Source organism: Leucoraja erinacea, chromosome 16 (assembly GCF_028641065.1).
Source record: "Leucoraja erinacea ecotype New England chromosome 16, Leri_hhj_1, whole genome shotgun sequence".
NCBI lineage: Eukaryota > Metazoa > Chordata > Chondrichthyes > Rajiformes > Rajidae > Leucoraja > Leucoraja erinaceus.
The window spans coordinates 9,728,959-9,746,951 of NC_073392.1; the positions used below are offsets into that span (position 1 = coordinate 9,728,959).

General features: G+C 41.4%; 1 protein-coding gene across 5 annotated transcripts in view; it reads left to right on the forward strand.

Moving 5' to 3' along the window:
- Positions 1-17,993, forward strand: part of LOC129704516 (microphthalmia-associated transcription factor-like) — a 206,428-nt gene that overhangs the window by 173,372 nt on the left and 15,063 nt on the right. For all 5 annotated transcript variants that reach the window (XM_055647661.1, XM_055647659.1, XM_055647663.1 and 2 more), the window contains 4 exons: positions 2,467-2,694; positions 6,803-6,826; positions 10,779-10,874; positions 14,281-14,398. In XM_055647661.1, the coding sequence (XP_055503636.1) occupies positions 2,467-2,694; positions 6,803-6,826; positions 10,779-10,874; positions 14,281-14,398 (466 nt within the window). The remainder of the gene's footprint in view (positions 1-2,466; positions 2,695-6,802; positions 6,827-10,778; positions 10,875-14,280; positions 14,399-17,993) is intronic.

Genomic DNA, 17,993 nt, shown 5'->3' on the forward strand with positions numbered 1-17,993 from the left:
GATATAGACGATGATGTCGAGAGATAAAAATCAATGAATGTAAGAAGTGCAAAAAAGTTACGATGATAGAGGAAACAGGCTGTTGTTAGCTGTGTGTTGCGTGAAAACAAGAAGCTATTGTGACTTGGGTGGGGAGATAGAGGCGGCCTTTAGTACTCGTTCTCAGCATGCAAGCAAATTCTCAAAACTTATTTACCAAATTGTGCCCAGTGACCTTGTTCATGGCCATTGCCATGATTTGTTCATCTGTCAATTTATCCACGGTTCTGTTTAGTTTTTAGTATTTAGAGATACAGCGTGGAAAGTTCATAACTTCATAAGCTATAGGAGCAGAATTAGGTCATTCGGCCCATCAAGTCTACTTAATGCACCGTAACAATCTTCCCTGAAGCAACAAAAGAAAAATCATTCATAACTGAGATGTACATTAATAAATGTAATTTATAAATGTACATCTCGGTTATGAATGATTTTTCTTTTGTTGCTTCAGGGAAGATTGTTAAGGTGTATTAGTGAGGAAAAACAAGGGATTTTTGACATATTACGAAAACAATTGGCACTGAACTAACCCTTGAATCCCCTCCCATCCTCTATGTCCCTCCCCCACCCTAGTCGTCCTACTTGTTTCATTGTCATCCTGTTAGGTTTCATTGTCTGTCAAACTCATTCTCACCTAGCCCACAACCAACAATGGACCATTGTGGGCCCTACCTTTACTTGATCATCATTACTTTTTGCGTATCTCTCACTCATTTGATCTATACCTCTCTGTATCATCGTCACTATCTCTCATTTCCCTTTCCCCCGACTCTCAGTCTGAAGAAGCATCTTGAAACGTCACCTATTCCTTATCTCCACCGATGCTGCCTGGCCCGCTGGGTTACTCTAGCATTTTGTGTCTGTCTTAAGAAAACGATTGTTGCCTACTCTACAGTTTAATTCATTATACTCAGTTTCTGTTAAATCTACATCTTGACCTCTTCCATCCACCAGTGACAGACAGTCTCTAATGGAAGGAAAAATTGGAGAAAGGGGGCCAAGCAAAATAAAAGAAGATATGGGACTTATAGTGATATTTGCATATCTATTTGTACATTTCCCATAACATTTGGATCCTTTCACAACTTAGTCCATCACAGAGCTTTCTTTCTGTAAGTGTCTTCTTTGTGAGCCTTGTTTGCTTTTCTAGTTATAGTGTTAGAACTGGAACGAAAAAATGAATTCGCCTTGGAGCAATTATTCGTCAAGAAATCATGGCGGCCCTATGAAAGGACCCATTTTATGCGCAAAAGCGGTGACGTCAAAGCTGCGTAAAACAGCTAATGGCAAATATTTTTAATTTAAGCGGCTAACTACCATAGCATCTTGAAAGCTGCTTCTGTGTGCCGTTGATGCCATTATGTGCATAACTAATTAAACAAGCTTTTTTCCTCAAGACCAACAGTTCTGATGCCATTTTATCTAGGCCACCGGTAGCTCACTTTGGATCATAGTCGGCAGATCCCAATTGTCCCGTTTCCCAAGTGAAGTACTTGGGGGAGCACTTTCAAAACGTCCTGTTTAATTTACTTCAAAGCTCGGTGAATGTTGCATTGCACCTGATATGTTGGAACTTAACCATTATCAGGTAAGTTTAACACTTTAATGCGCTGTATTTATCAATGTCTTCAGTTCCTCGTTGAAGTAATGTATTTTCAATTACACATCATTTGTTGTCCTTGAGTTGTTTCTCCTGAATAATCCTTGTGTACTGTCTGCTATAAATATTTTCCCATTCCTAAAATAATGAGTATGACATCCATAAGTTATAAGTCGGTTTTTGGAGATTCCTTGAAAGAACTGCATTCTGATGCTCAAATTTGCCATTGGATGCAAGCGGAAGGAGAATTGATTGAATTAAAGTACAAATTCTTTTTTTAATTTAATATGCTGTAATTGGCTTCAGGATTATTTTTGGCTTTATACTTTCAAGACTTTTCACAGTTGCTTTGGGTCAGGGAGAGCAAATGCAGACTTTAAACGGTGCTTGCAGTTCATTCACGGTAAATTCAACGGGGGTGCGATGCTCAAAAAATCTTACACGTGAGCACTTTGAACAGTCTTAATATACTTTATAAATCGCAATGTGTTCACGTATTTTTGATGCTGCTTTCAGCGTTTTTCATTTTGCCTCATTTGTTTGAAAGAGATTTTCATCTGTTCCAAGCTAAGAATTTTCTGTGATGCCAGGTTTTCCGTGATACTGGGTGCAACACCACACCACACTTCATTAACAGCAGCAGGGGATTAAGGGGAGAAGGCAGGAGAATGGGGTTGAGGGAGAAAGATAGATCAGCCATGATTGAATGGCGGAGTAGACTTGATGGGCCGAGTGGCCTAATGCTGCTCCTAGGACTTATGAACTTATAAGAATGTGCAAGAACCTTAAATTAACGCTGTTTTCTTTTTATTCTGTTCCGCATATAGGTGCAAACCCACCTTGAAAATCCGACCAAATACCACATACAGCAAGCGCAGAGGCAGCAGGTTAAACAGTATCTGTCAACAACTTTGGGCAACAAACTGTCAAACCAGGCCTTAAGCATGCCCTGTTCCAACCAACAAGGTGATCATGTCATGCCCCCAGGAAATGGAAGCAGTGCTCCCAACAGCCCGATGGCCATGCTAAACATCGGCTCAAACTGTGAGAAAGAGGTAATCCCCACTTTTCTCTTTGTGTGGAATTTATTGGCCTGCAAGTAACTAATAACAAAATGCAAGATCGTTTTAAAATACTGCTTTAAAAACACACACACGCACGCACGCACGCACGCACACACGCGCACACACCACACCCGCACACACGCCCACACACCCACCCACACACACACACACACACACACACACACACACACACCCACACACACACACACACACACACACACCACACACATACATACATACACACACGCACATGCACATGCACACACACACACACTGGAGTAGCTCTGCGGGCCAGGTACCACCTCTGGAAAACATGGATAGGTGACGTTTTGGGTCAGGACCTTTGTCTTCTGAAGAAGGGTCTCGACCCGAAACGTCTGGCAGTATGATTTATAATTGCAAGTGACATTATCGAAAAATCAAATTTTGAGAACTGGAGGAATGTAATATGACTGCCCTTCATATCATTCTTGTGATTTAGTGTTTCTGGTTATTCCATCCTAACACTTAAGCATGTGGGTAACTCTACTGATGCGCCTACCAGTATACAAAAAATGCTGGAGAATCTCAGTGGGTGAGGCAGCATCTATGGAGAAAAGGAGCAGGCGACGTTTCGGGTCGAGATCCTTCTTCTACCTGTACATTTTGTTTTCCTATCTAAGGTGCAGACCCATGAAGTGTTACCTGATAGAACATTCATTTTGAATGCCTAACTCTACGACACAATTTAAAATTTAATGCACAGAGAATTGTTGTACAGTTTTTCTAACTGCTCGGAATAAGATAAAACCTCAGTCAGAGCCCAAAAAAATCTGATTGCAGACTGTATTGTTAATTTGTCTTGGTTCGATCACTTCCCACCAACCCTGCCGAATTGTCCATAGTACTTTATAGAATAAAGAAACTGTGACTTTGACAGCAGTGAATTGCTGATATTAAAAATCCCATTGTAAACTTTTAAACTGTAACATTGGTTAGTAACAGAAAAAAATTAAATTATTGTGATTTTATGGAACGTATCCATATGTTAAGTAGTATTAGTGAAAATTGAGTGGAAATTGAGTGTGGAAAGAGGCAGATTGTAAACATACAAATTCCCTTCTGCAAAGTAATTATATGGAATGTAGAATGTCGTTTTCGATGGATTTGCAGACAATAATTTTTTATCCGTGTTCTGGATGCATACATCTTCCAGCTTTAAATAACTGGCTCCGACGTACTTTTGACTGCAATGATTAGATGCCAAATATAAAATAATTTGCTCTTAAACTAGATCTGTGTAACACACTGTCTGAAAAACACAGAAAATGTTAAAAACACTAGTGTTGGTTATTTACTTTCAATATTGTTGAAGCCACTACTGACTTGGTTAAAATTGAAGAGTGGCCTCCTAGACCAGTTGCCAAGTCAAGCAAGCACACAGTTTAAACCAAGAAGAAAAGGTTTCGTATTCAAGCTGATGGCGATTAGAACAAGAATAAATAGATTAAAAATTGTGTGAAGATCCTTTCTTTATTTTGTTATTCATTATGGTTCCACGCTGAACAAAATGCCTTCAAATGCCTGAAGTACTCTAAACAATATTTTAATGTTTACTAAAATAAATAAATTTATAGAGACGTAATTTGCAATGAAATACTTTTAGAATTATCTTTCTAAAGCAGCAACCTCACACAGAGTGATACGATTATGGGCAGCAGGGTGGCATAGTGGCAGAGCTGCTGCCTTACAGCGCCAGAGACCCGGGTTCGATCCTGACTACGGGCGCTTGTCTGTACGGCGTTTGTGCATTCTCCCCGTGGGTTTTCTCCTAGATATTTGGTTTCCTCCCACACTCCAAAAACGTACAGGTTTGTAGGTTAATTGGCTTGATATAAATGTAAATTTGCCCCTAGCATGTGTGGGATAATGTTAATCTGCGGGGATCGCTGGTCGGTGTGGACTCGGTGGGCCGAAGGGCCTGTTTCCACGCTGTATCTCTAAACTAAAACTAAACTAATCAGAAAGTGATGCCCTGAAACTAAAACTGCATGTTTCATTTCAATGAAATGTACCAAAAAATTAATTTGATTCTTCTGGAGTGAAATGAGCGGCCAACCATTTTTGGAACTGCTCATGTCACTGAAGAAATTTGACAAATTTAAACCAACTCAATCTAGAATTCTGCCTTACCTTCCAGCTCCACACACCTCCATCTGGGCAATTCTGGTTTAGTGATCTTACATAACAGTAGAAAGCTGTCAATTGGGTGGAGAAGACACCCTGCTCTTCTTGAAACATTTGCTACGGAATCTTTTGTGTCAATCTGAGGGAATAAGAAATAATCTAATTTTAACATTCCACAAGAAAACAGTGCTTCAAATCAGTACTGAAGAACTACCTCCTACCAGTCTGAAGTAAGGTCCCGACCCAAAACGTCACCAATCCATGTTCTGCAGACATGCTGCCTGACCTGCTGAGTTACTCCACCATTTTGTGTCTATTTTTTCCCCATTTGGTACGCCTTTAGCGTAGGATTTTTAAATTGGAGTCTCTGGAGGGGAGGGTTTAATAAGCGTTCCAACTCAGAAGTGAGTGTACTGATTATACTTTCGATGCGGTAGTCGGGTTCAATGTCATAGAACAGTACAGTATAGGAACAGGCCCTTTGGCCCACCATGTCTGTGTTGATCATGATGTATACCCATGTGCTTAGCCAAGTCTCAAAAGCCTCTATATCCCAGACCACCTCCGGCAGCTCGTTCCAGGCACTCACCACTCTGTGTGAAAAATAACTTTCCAGCATATGTCTTTGAAACTTTGCTCCTCTCACCTTAAACTATTTTCAAAAAATAAAATAATTTTATTGAAAAATAAGAAGGTAGACAAAAATCCTGGAGAAACTCAGCATTTGTCTATCTTCGATTTTTCCAGCATCCGCAGTTCTTTCTTAAACTTATTGAAAAAATATGTTTTTTTTCCAGAGTATCTAGGATCCATGTCTGAGTAACTCTATGCAAAGTGAAGGTGTATTTCTAAAAAAAACTGCAGGATCATTGGGGGAAAACAAGTCATATTCTTGATAAAACACTAAGATCATACTATTGCACCTAAAGAAAAAATACCTAATTTTAAGAACATTTATAAAGGTCTACAAATTTAACAAGAACTCCTAATTCTTGTTGAATGTGTTCAAGAAGGAACTGCAGATGCTGGAAGATCGAAGGTACACAAAAATGATGGAGAAACTCAGCGGGTGCAGCAGCATCTATGGAGCGAAGGAAATAGGCGATGTTTCGGGCCGAAACCCTTCCTCAGACTGTGTGCCTGATTCTTGTGGAGAAGAGTAGGAAGGAACTGCAGATGCTGGTTTAAACCGAAGATAGACACAACGTGCTGGAGTAGCTCAGCGGGACAGGCAGCATCTCTGGAGAGAAGGAAGGGTGACGTTTCGGGTCGGGGAGAAGGGTCTCGACCCGAACCTTCGCCCATTCCTTCTCTCCAGAGATGCTGCCTGTCCCGCTGTTACTCCAGTGATTTATGTATATTTTTTTGTGGGAAGGATTTGGGTTGTGGTAAAGACAGGAGCACCATTAGCACCATGTTTTGCTTTGAGCCAGTGTGAATTGCCATGAAGAGTTTAATTATATTTGACATTTAAGTTCCAAATCCAGAGATTTTTGGAGGTACTGTGGCTTATCTTGGTGTGAGTTACAATTGTGTAACTGTGTAACCTAGCAGATTTTTCAGAACAAAATCACTCTATTCATTGCTCCCTGAGTGTGCTAAATACAGACAAATGTTGCATGTCAACGTTTATCCCTTTAAGTACCAAATGCCAATTATATAAAGGCTGCTTAAAATTAGGCAATACAGTAACCGTCTGAAGTGAGATGTTAGAAAAACAATATACCTAACTACACAACTGTTTCTAAAAAAAATGAAGCACGATCTCGCCAATGTGCCTTCTCAAGGTGTATCTCTTCTTTATTCTGGGAATATTCCAGGAATATCTTTTCTAAAATACAAATTTGTTTTAGAATCTAATTTCATGTACCTGCTGCACACTCATATCTTCTGGAGAGGAACTAATACTAATACTATTCTTTTTCTTTTACAGGTCTGGTTGCCGGAAATGAAAATGGTAATAATCATATTTTACACCTAGTGCTTCACTTGAAAACCTGCTGAATTTATTATCTTTAAGTTGGGTGGTGTCCATTTCTGATGCTTCCAATTGCCCACAGGTGTGAAGTGTCAGAGCTGCCCTGAGTCTATCATGGATATTTGGGGAATGGAGTGATATGGATCATGTATAGGCGGATGAGGTCGGTTTTCCTTGGCATCATGTTCGGCACAGACATTGTGGGCCGAAGGGCCTGTTCCTGTGCGGTACTTTTCAATGTTCTATCCCATTTGCCATGATTGCATTGCCATAGAATGAAAAGTGTTCTTGATTTGAAGATGGGATTTGTCTCCACAACAATTGTGTGGCCATTTGGGAGTACAACGGCTCAAGTGCTTGATGCTGTGAAGCACTGAAGGGTGCAGATAGGACGTCGGGGTGGTAGTTGAGAAATAGTTGAGAAGGTCTCAAAACAGTTGAGAAGATCAAAAGGAACCTGAGGTCTGATGCCAGAAGCCATGTAGGTATAATTGTCAATGAATTAATAGATTCAGAAGCAAAGTTAGCGAAGATTGAGGACACATTGGCGGCACGGTGGCACAGCGGTAGAGCTGCTGCCTTACAACGCCTGAGACCCAATTTCGATCCTGACTACAGATGCTGCCTGTACCAATATTGTACGGTCTCCCTGTAACCGCTTGGGTTTTCTCCGGATGCTGTGGTTTCCTCCCACATTCCAAGGACGTACAGATTTGTAGGTTAATTGGCTTCTGTAAATTGTTCCTAAGGCGTAGGATAGAATTGGTGTACGGTTGATCGCTGATCAACGTGGACTAGTTGGGCCAACGGGCTTGTTTCCACGCTGTATATCTAAACTGAGCTAAACTAAATATAATGGTTTTGAGAAAGTATTATGGTGGTAACGATTGGGGAATTGAGACATTATAGCGAAGGTACATCCACCTCCTAGCGATTGAGATTCTTTTCAACTTTGCACCGATTTTTTTGCTTGGAGAAAACTTTCAGTTTGTTAGGAATGTTAAACAATAATGATTACAGCTGATAACATGTTAAATTTAGATTGACTGCTCATGAAAAGAACACTGATTAAAACAGATGGCTGTGATGGTGATAATTTTAACAAGTTCCAAGACAAGAAGGTTTTGTGTGATCTCACATTTTGCTCCCAAGTTATAAATGATAGAGCTTGAAAAATAATATTACCATGAATAGACTAAAGGTGTTTTTAAAATTAACAAAAAATCTCGGCCCATAATTTGGATAGTAACTGCCCATTGTTTATGGTTGAAGTTCGTGTCCCAGAATGACTTCTGGGGCACATAGACATACATTGTGGAATACATCATGCCCTGACTGCCTATTATCAATAGACGGATTTGGCAGATCATGATTTTAATCAACAGAGGACATTAATTTGACGTCAGCTTCGAGCAGCAGTAAGTACCATCCAGCAGCACTATTTAAAGGTATCACCAACTCCTCTCACCTTCCGAGCTGGTTGAATTTGTGCAGTTTCTGCTTTTCTGGACAGAGAGAGCTTCCCGATGTTGGAGGCATTTTTGTTGATGATGCTTCTAAACAAACTACCTACTCCCTTAATGCGGTGACAATGAACTGCAGCTGCTGGTTTCTTGTTTAGTACGGGCATCAGGGGTTATGGGGCGAAGGCAGGAGAATGGGGTTGAGAAAGAATGACAAATCAGCCGAGCAGAATGATTGAGTGGAGGAATAGGCTCGATGGGCCGAATGGCCTATTTCTGCTCCTAGAACTAATGAAGATATACTTCGTTCTGTGATGGTCTGCTATGCTAGTTGCATTTGACCCACCATGGCAAAGCAGTAATGCATACAAGGTAAATAATTTGTTGATGACGTGATCCTGGCAGGCAAGAACACTGTACTGCCACGTGAAAAGTGATGGAGTGAAATAGGAGTATGCCAAAGTAGCAATCTTCGTCAACCTATAAATACACGGTGGCGCAGCAGTGGAGTTGCTGCCTTACAGCGCTTGCAGCACCGGAGACCCGCTATCGATCCTGACTACGGGTGCAGCCTGTACGGAGTTTGTACGTTCTCCCCATGACCTCGTGGGTTTTCTCCGAAATCTTTGGTTTCCTCCCACACTCCAAAGACGACCAGGTATGTAGGTAAATTGGCTTGGTATAAATGCAAATTGTCCCCTGTGTGTGTGTTGGATAGTGTTGATGTGCGGGGATCGCTGGTCGGCACGGACTCGGTGGGGGCAAAGAGCCTGTTTCTCCACTGTATCTCTAAAACTGGAAAAAACTAAAACTACAATTGGGGCGAAGGAAAATAACCATTAGGCAATGATACCATCTGCAACTTGTAAATCAGTAGGGTGTACCAGTTGAAGGGGAGTAGTATGTGGGAAATAAAGGATTAGGTAGGAGGACTCCATCTTCACTCTTTTCAGCTTATTGTTACTATGGACTCAGCAATGTGGCTTTGCATTGATGGCCCACTCCTTAATCTTCATGGAGATATTAGGACCATGTGAATGTGTTTAATCCTTCTGCTTAATTGCAGCCTGCAGTTACTTGTCAACTCTTCTATCGAGATGATTACATTTGTTTTAGTTTAGAGATATAGCCTGGAAACAGGCCCTTCGGCCCACCTCAACCATCAATCTAATTCTTTGTTATCCCACTTTCGCATCCTACACACTAGGGGCAATTTATGGAAGCCATTTAACTTACAAAACTGTGTGTTTTTAGAATGTGGGAGGAAACCAGAACTCCCCGGATAAAATGCCCACGGTCAAAGGGAGAATGTACAAACTCCGCACAGACAGCACCTGTGGTCAGGATGGAACTCGAGTCTCTGGCGTGCCACTGTGCCACCATTTTGATGAATGTTGAAAACCGTGTTTTTAGTGACCTGGGTTGCTTTAGTTGACCAATTGGCAGCATGCACAAGCCACCAGGTACAGTTCTGAAGTTTGTAATGGTGTCCTGCGTGTGATGAAGCACATTGAGTCTGAAGAAGGTTCTTGACCCAAAACGTCACCTATTCCTTTTCCCCAGACGTGCTGTCTGACACACTGAGTTACTCCAGCTTCTTGTGTCTATCTTTCGTCAGGTATTAAGTCTGATTGACGGAGAGTTTTGGTAGGTGGGTGAATGAGGGTGAATGAGGGTGTGGTGCAATACCTTTTGTAGACAACAGGGAATGGTAATAGTGAATGCTTTTTCCCACTCATGAGATTAATGACTTTCTTGTTGAAATGTGTCCATATCCTCTGTATAAACCTCCAGAAGTATCTGGCCCCAATGCTGCATTTGTGTTTTGAGGGCATTCTTGCCCCTGGTGGATACAGAACACATCCATTTCATCAAGCCTGCCCTCTATCACACCACAGCACTCCGAACAGATTTGTAGGTCAGTTTGGGTTCTCCAATGCGTGCCAGCCACAATCCATCTCCTGTTTAAGAACCACACAGTTACGAGATGAGGAGAAATTTCTTTAGTCAGAGGCCGGGGAATTTGTGGAATTAATTGCCACAGATGGCTGTGGAGGCCAAGTCAATGGATTTTATAAGGTGGAGATTGATAAACTCTTGATTAGTGCAGGGGTTATGGGGAGAAAGTAGGAGAATGTGGTTGCATGGGAAAGATAGGTCAGACGTGAATGATTAGTGCAGTAGACTTGATGGGCCGAATGGCCTAATTCTGCTCTCACAACTTATGAACTTTAACTGACACCAGCAGCTCAGGGCATTGATTCCTGTTGAAGCGCACAGCCTACGGACAGTGACGTTCACAATGCTGGCTGCCACATTTGGATAATAATTAGCAGGGGGAAAAAAAAAGGTTTCTCAATTGCCTTCATTGGGTAAAAAAAGTCAGATTTACCCCTTTGATCTCACGGCATACAAGGCCTTCTGCTTCAGGTTGTTTCTTATGGGTTTTTTCCTGCTGGTTGTCACAGATGGACGATGTCATTGATGACATTATTAGCCTGGAGTCGAGTTATAATGATGAAATCCTTGGACTGCTGGACCCAGGAATCCCAATGGCTAATACGGTAATTTTATATCTTAAATTTAATTCTGTTTTTGTTTGTTTTTTTTTGTTGCTCTTATCTCTTTATGTCCACAGAGTCCACACAAGAGTCGCCATGTTTTGGCACCATTTTCAAACTCCCAGCCACAGCTGGCCATGTGAAGAAAAACAAAATAATGCTTGAACAAGTTAGCTGAAAAGAATACATTAAGAGTACAGATGTAGGAAGTCATTTTTATATTGTGCATGAAAAGATATCATCAATAAATGATGATTTGAATCTTAAGAATTGACAATTTCCTGTATCTGAACATTGTACCGGCCCTTCAGCCCACCGAGTCCGCACTGACCAGCGATCCCTGTACATTAACACTACCTTACACACCCTCGGGACAATTTAACATTTATACCGAGCCAGTGAACTTGTCAAACGCGACGCCTTTGGAGTGTGAGAGGAAACCGAAGATCTCGGAGAAATCCCACGTTGGTCACAGGGAGACTGTACAAACTCCGTACAGATAAGCACCCGTAGTCAGAATCGAACCCGGGTCTCTGGCGCTGTATGGCAGCAACCTCTACCGCTATGCCACCGCGCCACCCGTAGTAATAGTTGATGGCGTTACATTTTGATTCCCATTACGACTGAAGTAACACAATACCAGGAAATACCATCACTATTTCAGACCGAGATTTCTAGTCACATTGTAAAGTTTATTCACTTGATCACATTCAAACCCCGTAAAGATTAATAGTTCAAAATAAATTAATTGTTTATTCATCTCAATTGGTGAGATAATGTTGTGTGCAAAATGATTGCTTCCAATGCCCACCGACTGGATCTCATAGCATTGTATCTGAGATTTTGTACAGCATATCTAATGGGACACAATAAAGCATTCTATAGAGATAATTTTGCTTTTGAGTTATGTTAATAAGGTTATTAATAAAAGTAATACATAATTTGTTACTTTGAAAGCTTCAGAAGATTAAGTTAAAGCTTAGTTAAGTCTACTCAATATTATGTTAGTTCAGTTTAGAAATAAATCCGGTTCCGAAAGCAGTGTTGTGCATGAAGAACTTCCTGTCTACCTAAAGGAGCTGCTTTATAATGGGAGCTGGTTTCACAGGGAGGATGGAAGCAGCGGCCCAATATATGGCAGATGCTGATGTTCCTGAGGCAAACGCGGAGCTTCTCTGTGTTAAGGATAAAAGCGCCTGTGTCTGTAATCACCCCTCAGATGGGTGGCACAGTGGTGCAGCTGGTGGAACTGCAGCTTCACAGTCCCGGGTTTGATCAAGACTTTGGCTGCTGTCTATGCGGAGTTTGCACGTTCTCCCTGTGAATTTCTTCAGGGTGCTCCGGTATCCTCCCACATGCCAAAGACTTGCGGGTTTGTAGGCTAATTAGTCTCTGCAAATTACCCTGAGAGTGTAGGGCGTGGATGAGAAAGTGGGTTAACGCAGAATTAGTGCGAATGGAGGATGGATGGTCAATGTGGACTTGGTGGGCCAAGGGTCTGTTTCATTGCTGTTTCTCAAAAACTGTTCATAAATCTGTGTTGCCATCGACTAAATATCTTTGTCCCTCACTGTTAACTTCATTTGAGTTATGAGTGCTGGGCAAACATTAAAATAATATCGTGCATCTCTATGGACAGGTCATTAATATAGATCAAAAAACGAATGTACCCCGTTCCTGATCCTTGAATTTTAGTGTACATTGCCCTCCTCAATGAAATTAATACCTCATCACTTCTCTCTCATCTCTGGTCCTAATTAAATGTAGCATTTAGGCTGTAACTGCCCCTTTAATGTCATGGTGTTTATGTTGCTAACTTTACTTAATATCATTTTACTAGAATGTGGGATTCTCTTTACATCTTTAGTGTAGCCCATGGGAATGAGGCGACTTTTTACAATCTCTGGATTAAAGTAACTCCAAACCTTCTTTCCTTCAAATCCATGGATAGAAACTTGAAATCATTCCTTGAAACCGTTCATCTCCGTGTGCCATCATTTACTCCTGTTATTGTGCTCACATTGGAGTTCTTGATCCACTGAATTGATGACCAGCCAGTCTGGTGGGTGACTTGACTGAAAACCTGCAACGTTTGCTGTTGTTCCCACCAGCCTGCTGCCCTTGTCTTTGTAGGTGGGGAGCTAGTGTTGAGAAATCCTGGCAGTGCATTATCTCATAGGTTATGGCCAAAGGGAACCGGTGATAAGGGGAGTAAAACTTCAAAGCAGAGCGGCACGGTGACATAGCGGTAGTTGCTGCCTTACAGGGCCAGAGACCTGGGGTTCGATTCTGACTACAGGCACTTGGCTTTGTACGTTCTCCCCGTGACCACATGGGTTTTCTCCAAGATCTTCGGTTTCCCCCCACATTCCAAAGACGAGCGGGTTCATCGGTTAATTGGCTTGGAATTAAAAAAAAATTAAAATTGTCCCTAGTATGCATAGGATAGTATTAGTGTGTGGGGATCGCTGGTCGGTACAGACTCGATGGGCTGAAAGACCTGTTTCCACGCTGTATCACTAAACTATACTAAACAGTACAAGAGATAACAATCAACCAATCTCCTCTATCCCAGAAGGTGTTGATCTAATTGTGTGTCTTCTTGAGTGGACAGCAATTTACCTCACTTCTACTTTGCACATAAAATGTCCCATGAAAGCTACAACCGCTGCCATTATCATCCCACAATGTTTGTGCTGAAGATGATGCCGTTAAACTGATCTTGTCTGCCTGTACATGATCCATATCCCTCTATTCCCTGCACTTCCATGTGTCTATCCAAAAGCATCTTAAAGCCACTTAAAGCCACTATCGTAAATGCCTCCACCACCTTCCCTAGCAATGAGTTCCACGCCTCCATCACTCACTGTGTAAAAAAAACTTGCCCCGTATATCTCCAATAAACCTTTCCCCTCCCACCTTATATTTATGCCCTCTATTGTTGGACATTTCTACCCTGGGAAAAAGGTTGTGACTGACTACCCTATCATTTTACATACTTCTATAAAGCCTGCCCTCTACCTCCAACTGTAGCTGGGACCGTTTAATCCAGGTGTTCTGCTAAACCCCCCTCAGCACCCTCTCCAAAGCCTTCACATCTTTCCAGTAACAAGGCAACTAGAAATGTCCAAATGTGTCCTATAGAGCTATATCATGATTCTTGATTCTTATATTCAATGCCCCTAGCAATGAAGGCAAGAAGTTAAATGAAGTCATAGGAGATGATTTTTCTTATAAGGAATCTATTTGAATGTAGAACAGTGCAGCAAGGACAGACCCTTCAGCCCACCATGTCCGTGCCGAATTCCATGCTGACTTTAACTTATTGTCATGTTTGTCCAAGTCGCCCTTCATTTAACGATGACTGATAATAAATGTGAATAATACGAATCGTTCTTTTGCTTTCCAGTTGCCAGTGCCTGGTAACATGCTAGATGTCTACAACAACCCAGGATTGGCACCGCAAGCTATCAATATCAGTAACTCCTGCCCAGCAAATCTGCCAAACATTAAAAGGGAACTTTCAGGTACATTGCAGTCCAATTTATTCACCAAAACCTAACATTTTTCCTTTTCAATTGATTGTGGCAATGGGGATTGATGTGTTTAGAATATAAATGCAAATGAAGTTGAACTATTAATATCACCAATCATTATTATGTGGAGAGATTATGAATAACAATGTAAAGCTATTTATTAATGCAAAACTGGTCCTGAATTCAAGAAACTGCACTCAAAATAATTGTACTTAAACTGGATATTGAGGAGCAGAAGTTAAATAATTGCTTCATATTATTAAATATATTGGCAAATAATTATGTGGATCTATGCACTGCGGTCGAACATTCCTGGGTAATATTACTGACATTTAGTGATTTGAGCTCATTCAATATTTTTGATACTATTCCAACATCCCCAACTAAGTTCCCATACAGATGTCCACGAAACCTCAGATGCCTTCACTGTGTAATATGTGTAGATAATCTCAGTCTGCTATTCTTGTTGTCTTCAAAACATTCTTCAGTTCACTAATCATAACTTACAAAGACACTCTGACTTTATATTCGACCGAAAGTTAAAGGCAAGGACAAAAGGAAGTGCAGATGCTGAAATCTTGAGCAAAAATCAAATTGCTGGGAAAACTCAGCAGGTCAGACAGCGTCTGTGGAGGGAATGGACAACGACATTTCAGGTTGGGAATATACGTCAGACTGATTGCAGAAGGGGGTAGAAAGCTCGAGATGGGAATAGGACAAAGCCTGGCAAGTGATAGGCAGATGAAGATAAGAGGGGTAAGGATGATGGCCAGATGATTGTAAGGAAAAAATAGGGAAAAGGGTGTCAGGTAAGGAAATAAATCCTTTCTTCTCCCTCTGTATGATCAACACATTTCCCTTTTCTCCCCTCATTTCCCCTCAACCTCTTCTTTCCTTATCTGACACCCTTTTATCAATTACTCCACCTATTTGCCAATCACCCAGCCAGCTTTCTCCCCCCCCGTCCCCGTCCCCAATCAGTCTGAAAAAGGGTCTCAACCCAAAACGTCACCTCTTCCATTTCTTCAGAGATGCTGCCTGACCCAGAGTTGTTTCAGCTTTTTGTGTCTATCTTCGGTTTAAACCAGCATCTGCAGTTTCTTCCTCCACATGCCAGTTTAACAGCTGTATGATTTCCAAGTTTCCCTCAGACACTAATGCTAAATCACAGTTTTGTACAACTTTTATGCATATATATAATTTAATATAATATAATATAAAACGTTTTATATATATATATATAGTTGCCGAAATGAGAGCACTTTAGAACATTGTTGTTGAATCTGGTGGTGAATCTGTGGAATTCTTTGCCACAGAAGGCCGCGGAGGCCAAGTCAATGGATATTTTTAAGGCAGAGATAAATAGATTCTTGATCAGTACGGGTGTCAGGGGTTATGGGGAGAAGGCAGGCGAATGGGTTTAGAAGGGAGTGATAGATCAGCCACGATTGAATGGCAGCATAGACTTGATGGGCCGAATGGCCTAATTCTGCTCCCATGACTTATGACCTGATGTCCTTATTATATTTAGGCCACCTGCAACCTACATTTTTTAAGTCCTTGGTTGGAAACAATATGGTCCTGGGATTGCATAATCTTTATGGGTCATTATTTACTACTGTTATTACAATAATTTTGCAGTGGTTGTAAATACAAATCCATCTGTCATATTTCCTCATTTTCATATACAATATCATTGTTATCTATATCAGGGATTTACTTTAACCTTTTACCATCATTTTTATGATATATAGACAGAAACGTTGGCTTTGATGCCACTTCCTGGCCTCTTTACACGCTCCCTTTTGTTTTGACACATTTCGATGTACTTTGTATCTCCGCCTGTCACCACAATCTGTGTTAGATTTTGCCTTTTTGTTAGCATTTTTGCTTGTAGTTTTTTGATAGAATTTCCTGGCAGTGAATTAACTGGTCCAGACATTCATTAAATTATTTCTGAACATCTCCCTCCAGCCTCCTACCATTCATCTTGGTTGTAGGTTTGGAACGATTAGTGTCTCATTGCAGAAATGTCAGCCTTGCCCAAATTCGAGAATCTCAATCACTTTGTGTTTCTCAACAAACACGCTCACAAATTGACAAATATTCCCACTCCATTAGGCTGTTACCTAAATCCAATCAGGTTTGCCTTTGTTGGTCATATGACGTAATCATCGGGTCTTACAGCATGGAAACAGGCCCTTTGGCCAAACTAGCCACACCGACCAACATGTCCCTTGTACACTAGTCGCACCTGCCTGTGTTTGACCCATATCCCTCCAATCATCTCCTATTCATGTACCTGTCTAAATGTTTCTTAACTGTTGCGATAGTACCTGCCTCAACTACCTCCTCCAGCAGCTCGTTCCATATGCCCACCACCCTTTGTGTGAAAAGGTTACCCCTCGAGTTTCTATAAAAATCTTTCCCGCCTTCACCTTAAACTGATTACCTCTGGTTCTCATTTCCCCTACTCTGGGTGCGAGACTCTGTGCATCCACCCGACCTATTCCTTTGATGATTTTGTACACCTCTATAAGATCAACCCTCATCCTCCTGCACTCCAAGGAGTATAGTCTTAGCTTGAACACCCTCTCCCTATAGCCCAGGCCCTTGAGTTCCGAGTCCAAGACTTGCCATTGTACAACACTGTTCGCAATGCTCTGAGGGATTCTGCTCACAATATGCCCCCAGTGAAACCTTTGGCTTTAATTCTCCTTGCGTATGGTGTGCACAGCCTAAAGTTGGAGGTCAACTTGTTCTATTTGATCTTGTTTGTGCACGTCGGGTTGATTGCATTAGTCGAAACTGGGTGGACCACGTGAAGGTTGCAATTACTTAATTACTTGCTTGTGTATTCCCCACATTTAATTCTGCCATCGCTAAGGAACTAATGTACAACTACAAGATGTATCTTCATTCTACCCCGAAGCTCCCTCTGCCCATGTCCTCATTAAATTTACTCATCATTGAAAATATTTTATCCGTGATCACTCGGGCAATTTATACACCTACATTATTTGTTTTGGGGTACAGTCCCAACTGTTGTACATGCAAGTCTAGTGCCAACCTTATACCACATCCTCCAAGTTGAATTTGCAGCAGAAGTTAAATGAACTTGTTCCTTGTACACTATGTGTTTCCATAAAGAATACTTAATTGGGCCATAATTCCAAATTGTCTTTTGTATTATTGATATATATTTTGTTCCTGGTTTTATAACTACATGGCTGCATACCAATCAAACTTAGCACATGATAAAACAAACCAGACAACGAGTTTGCCTAATGACAATACTTTATTAATTGTGATTAGTTTGAGGTCAGGTCGGGGGGAGTTCCCCCTGCCACAGGTACCATGTAATCCCGTGCTACCCGCTCCCTGGAAGGTGGGAACCCTTCTTCAGACTGAAAGTAAAGGGGGTGGGAAAATGCCAGAACAACTGCTCCAATTCCCTTCATACTCACGTGGATCATTTTATCTTTCTATCCTCGGTTGAGATCCTCTCAAAACTGCTTTGCTATGATAATAGATAATAGACAATAGGTGCAGGAGTAGGCCATTCGTCCCTTCGAGCCAGCACCGC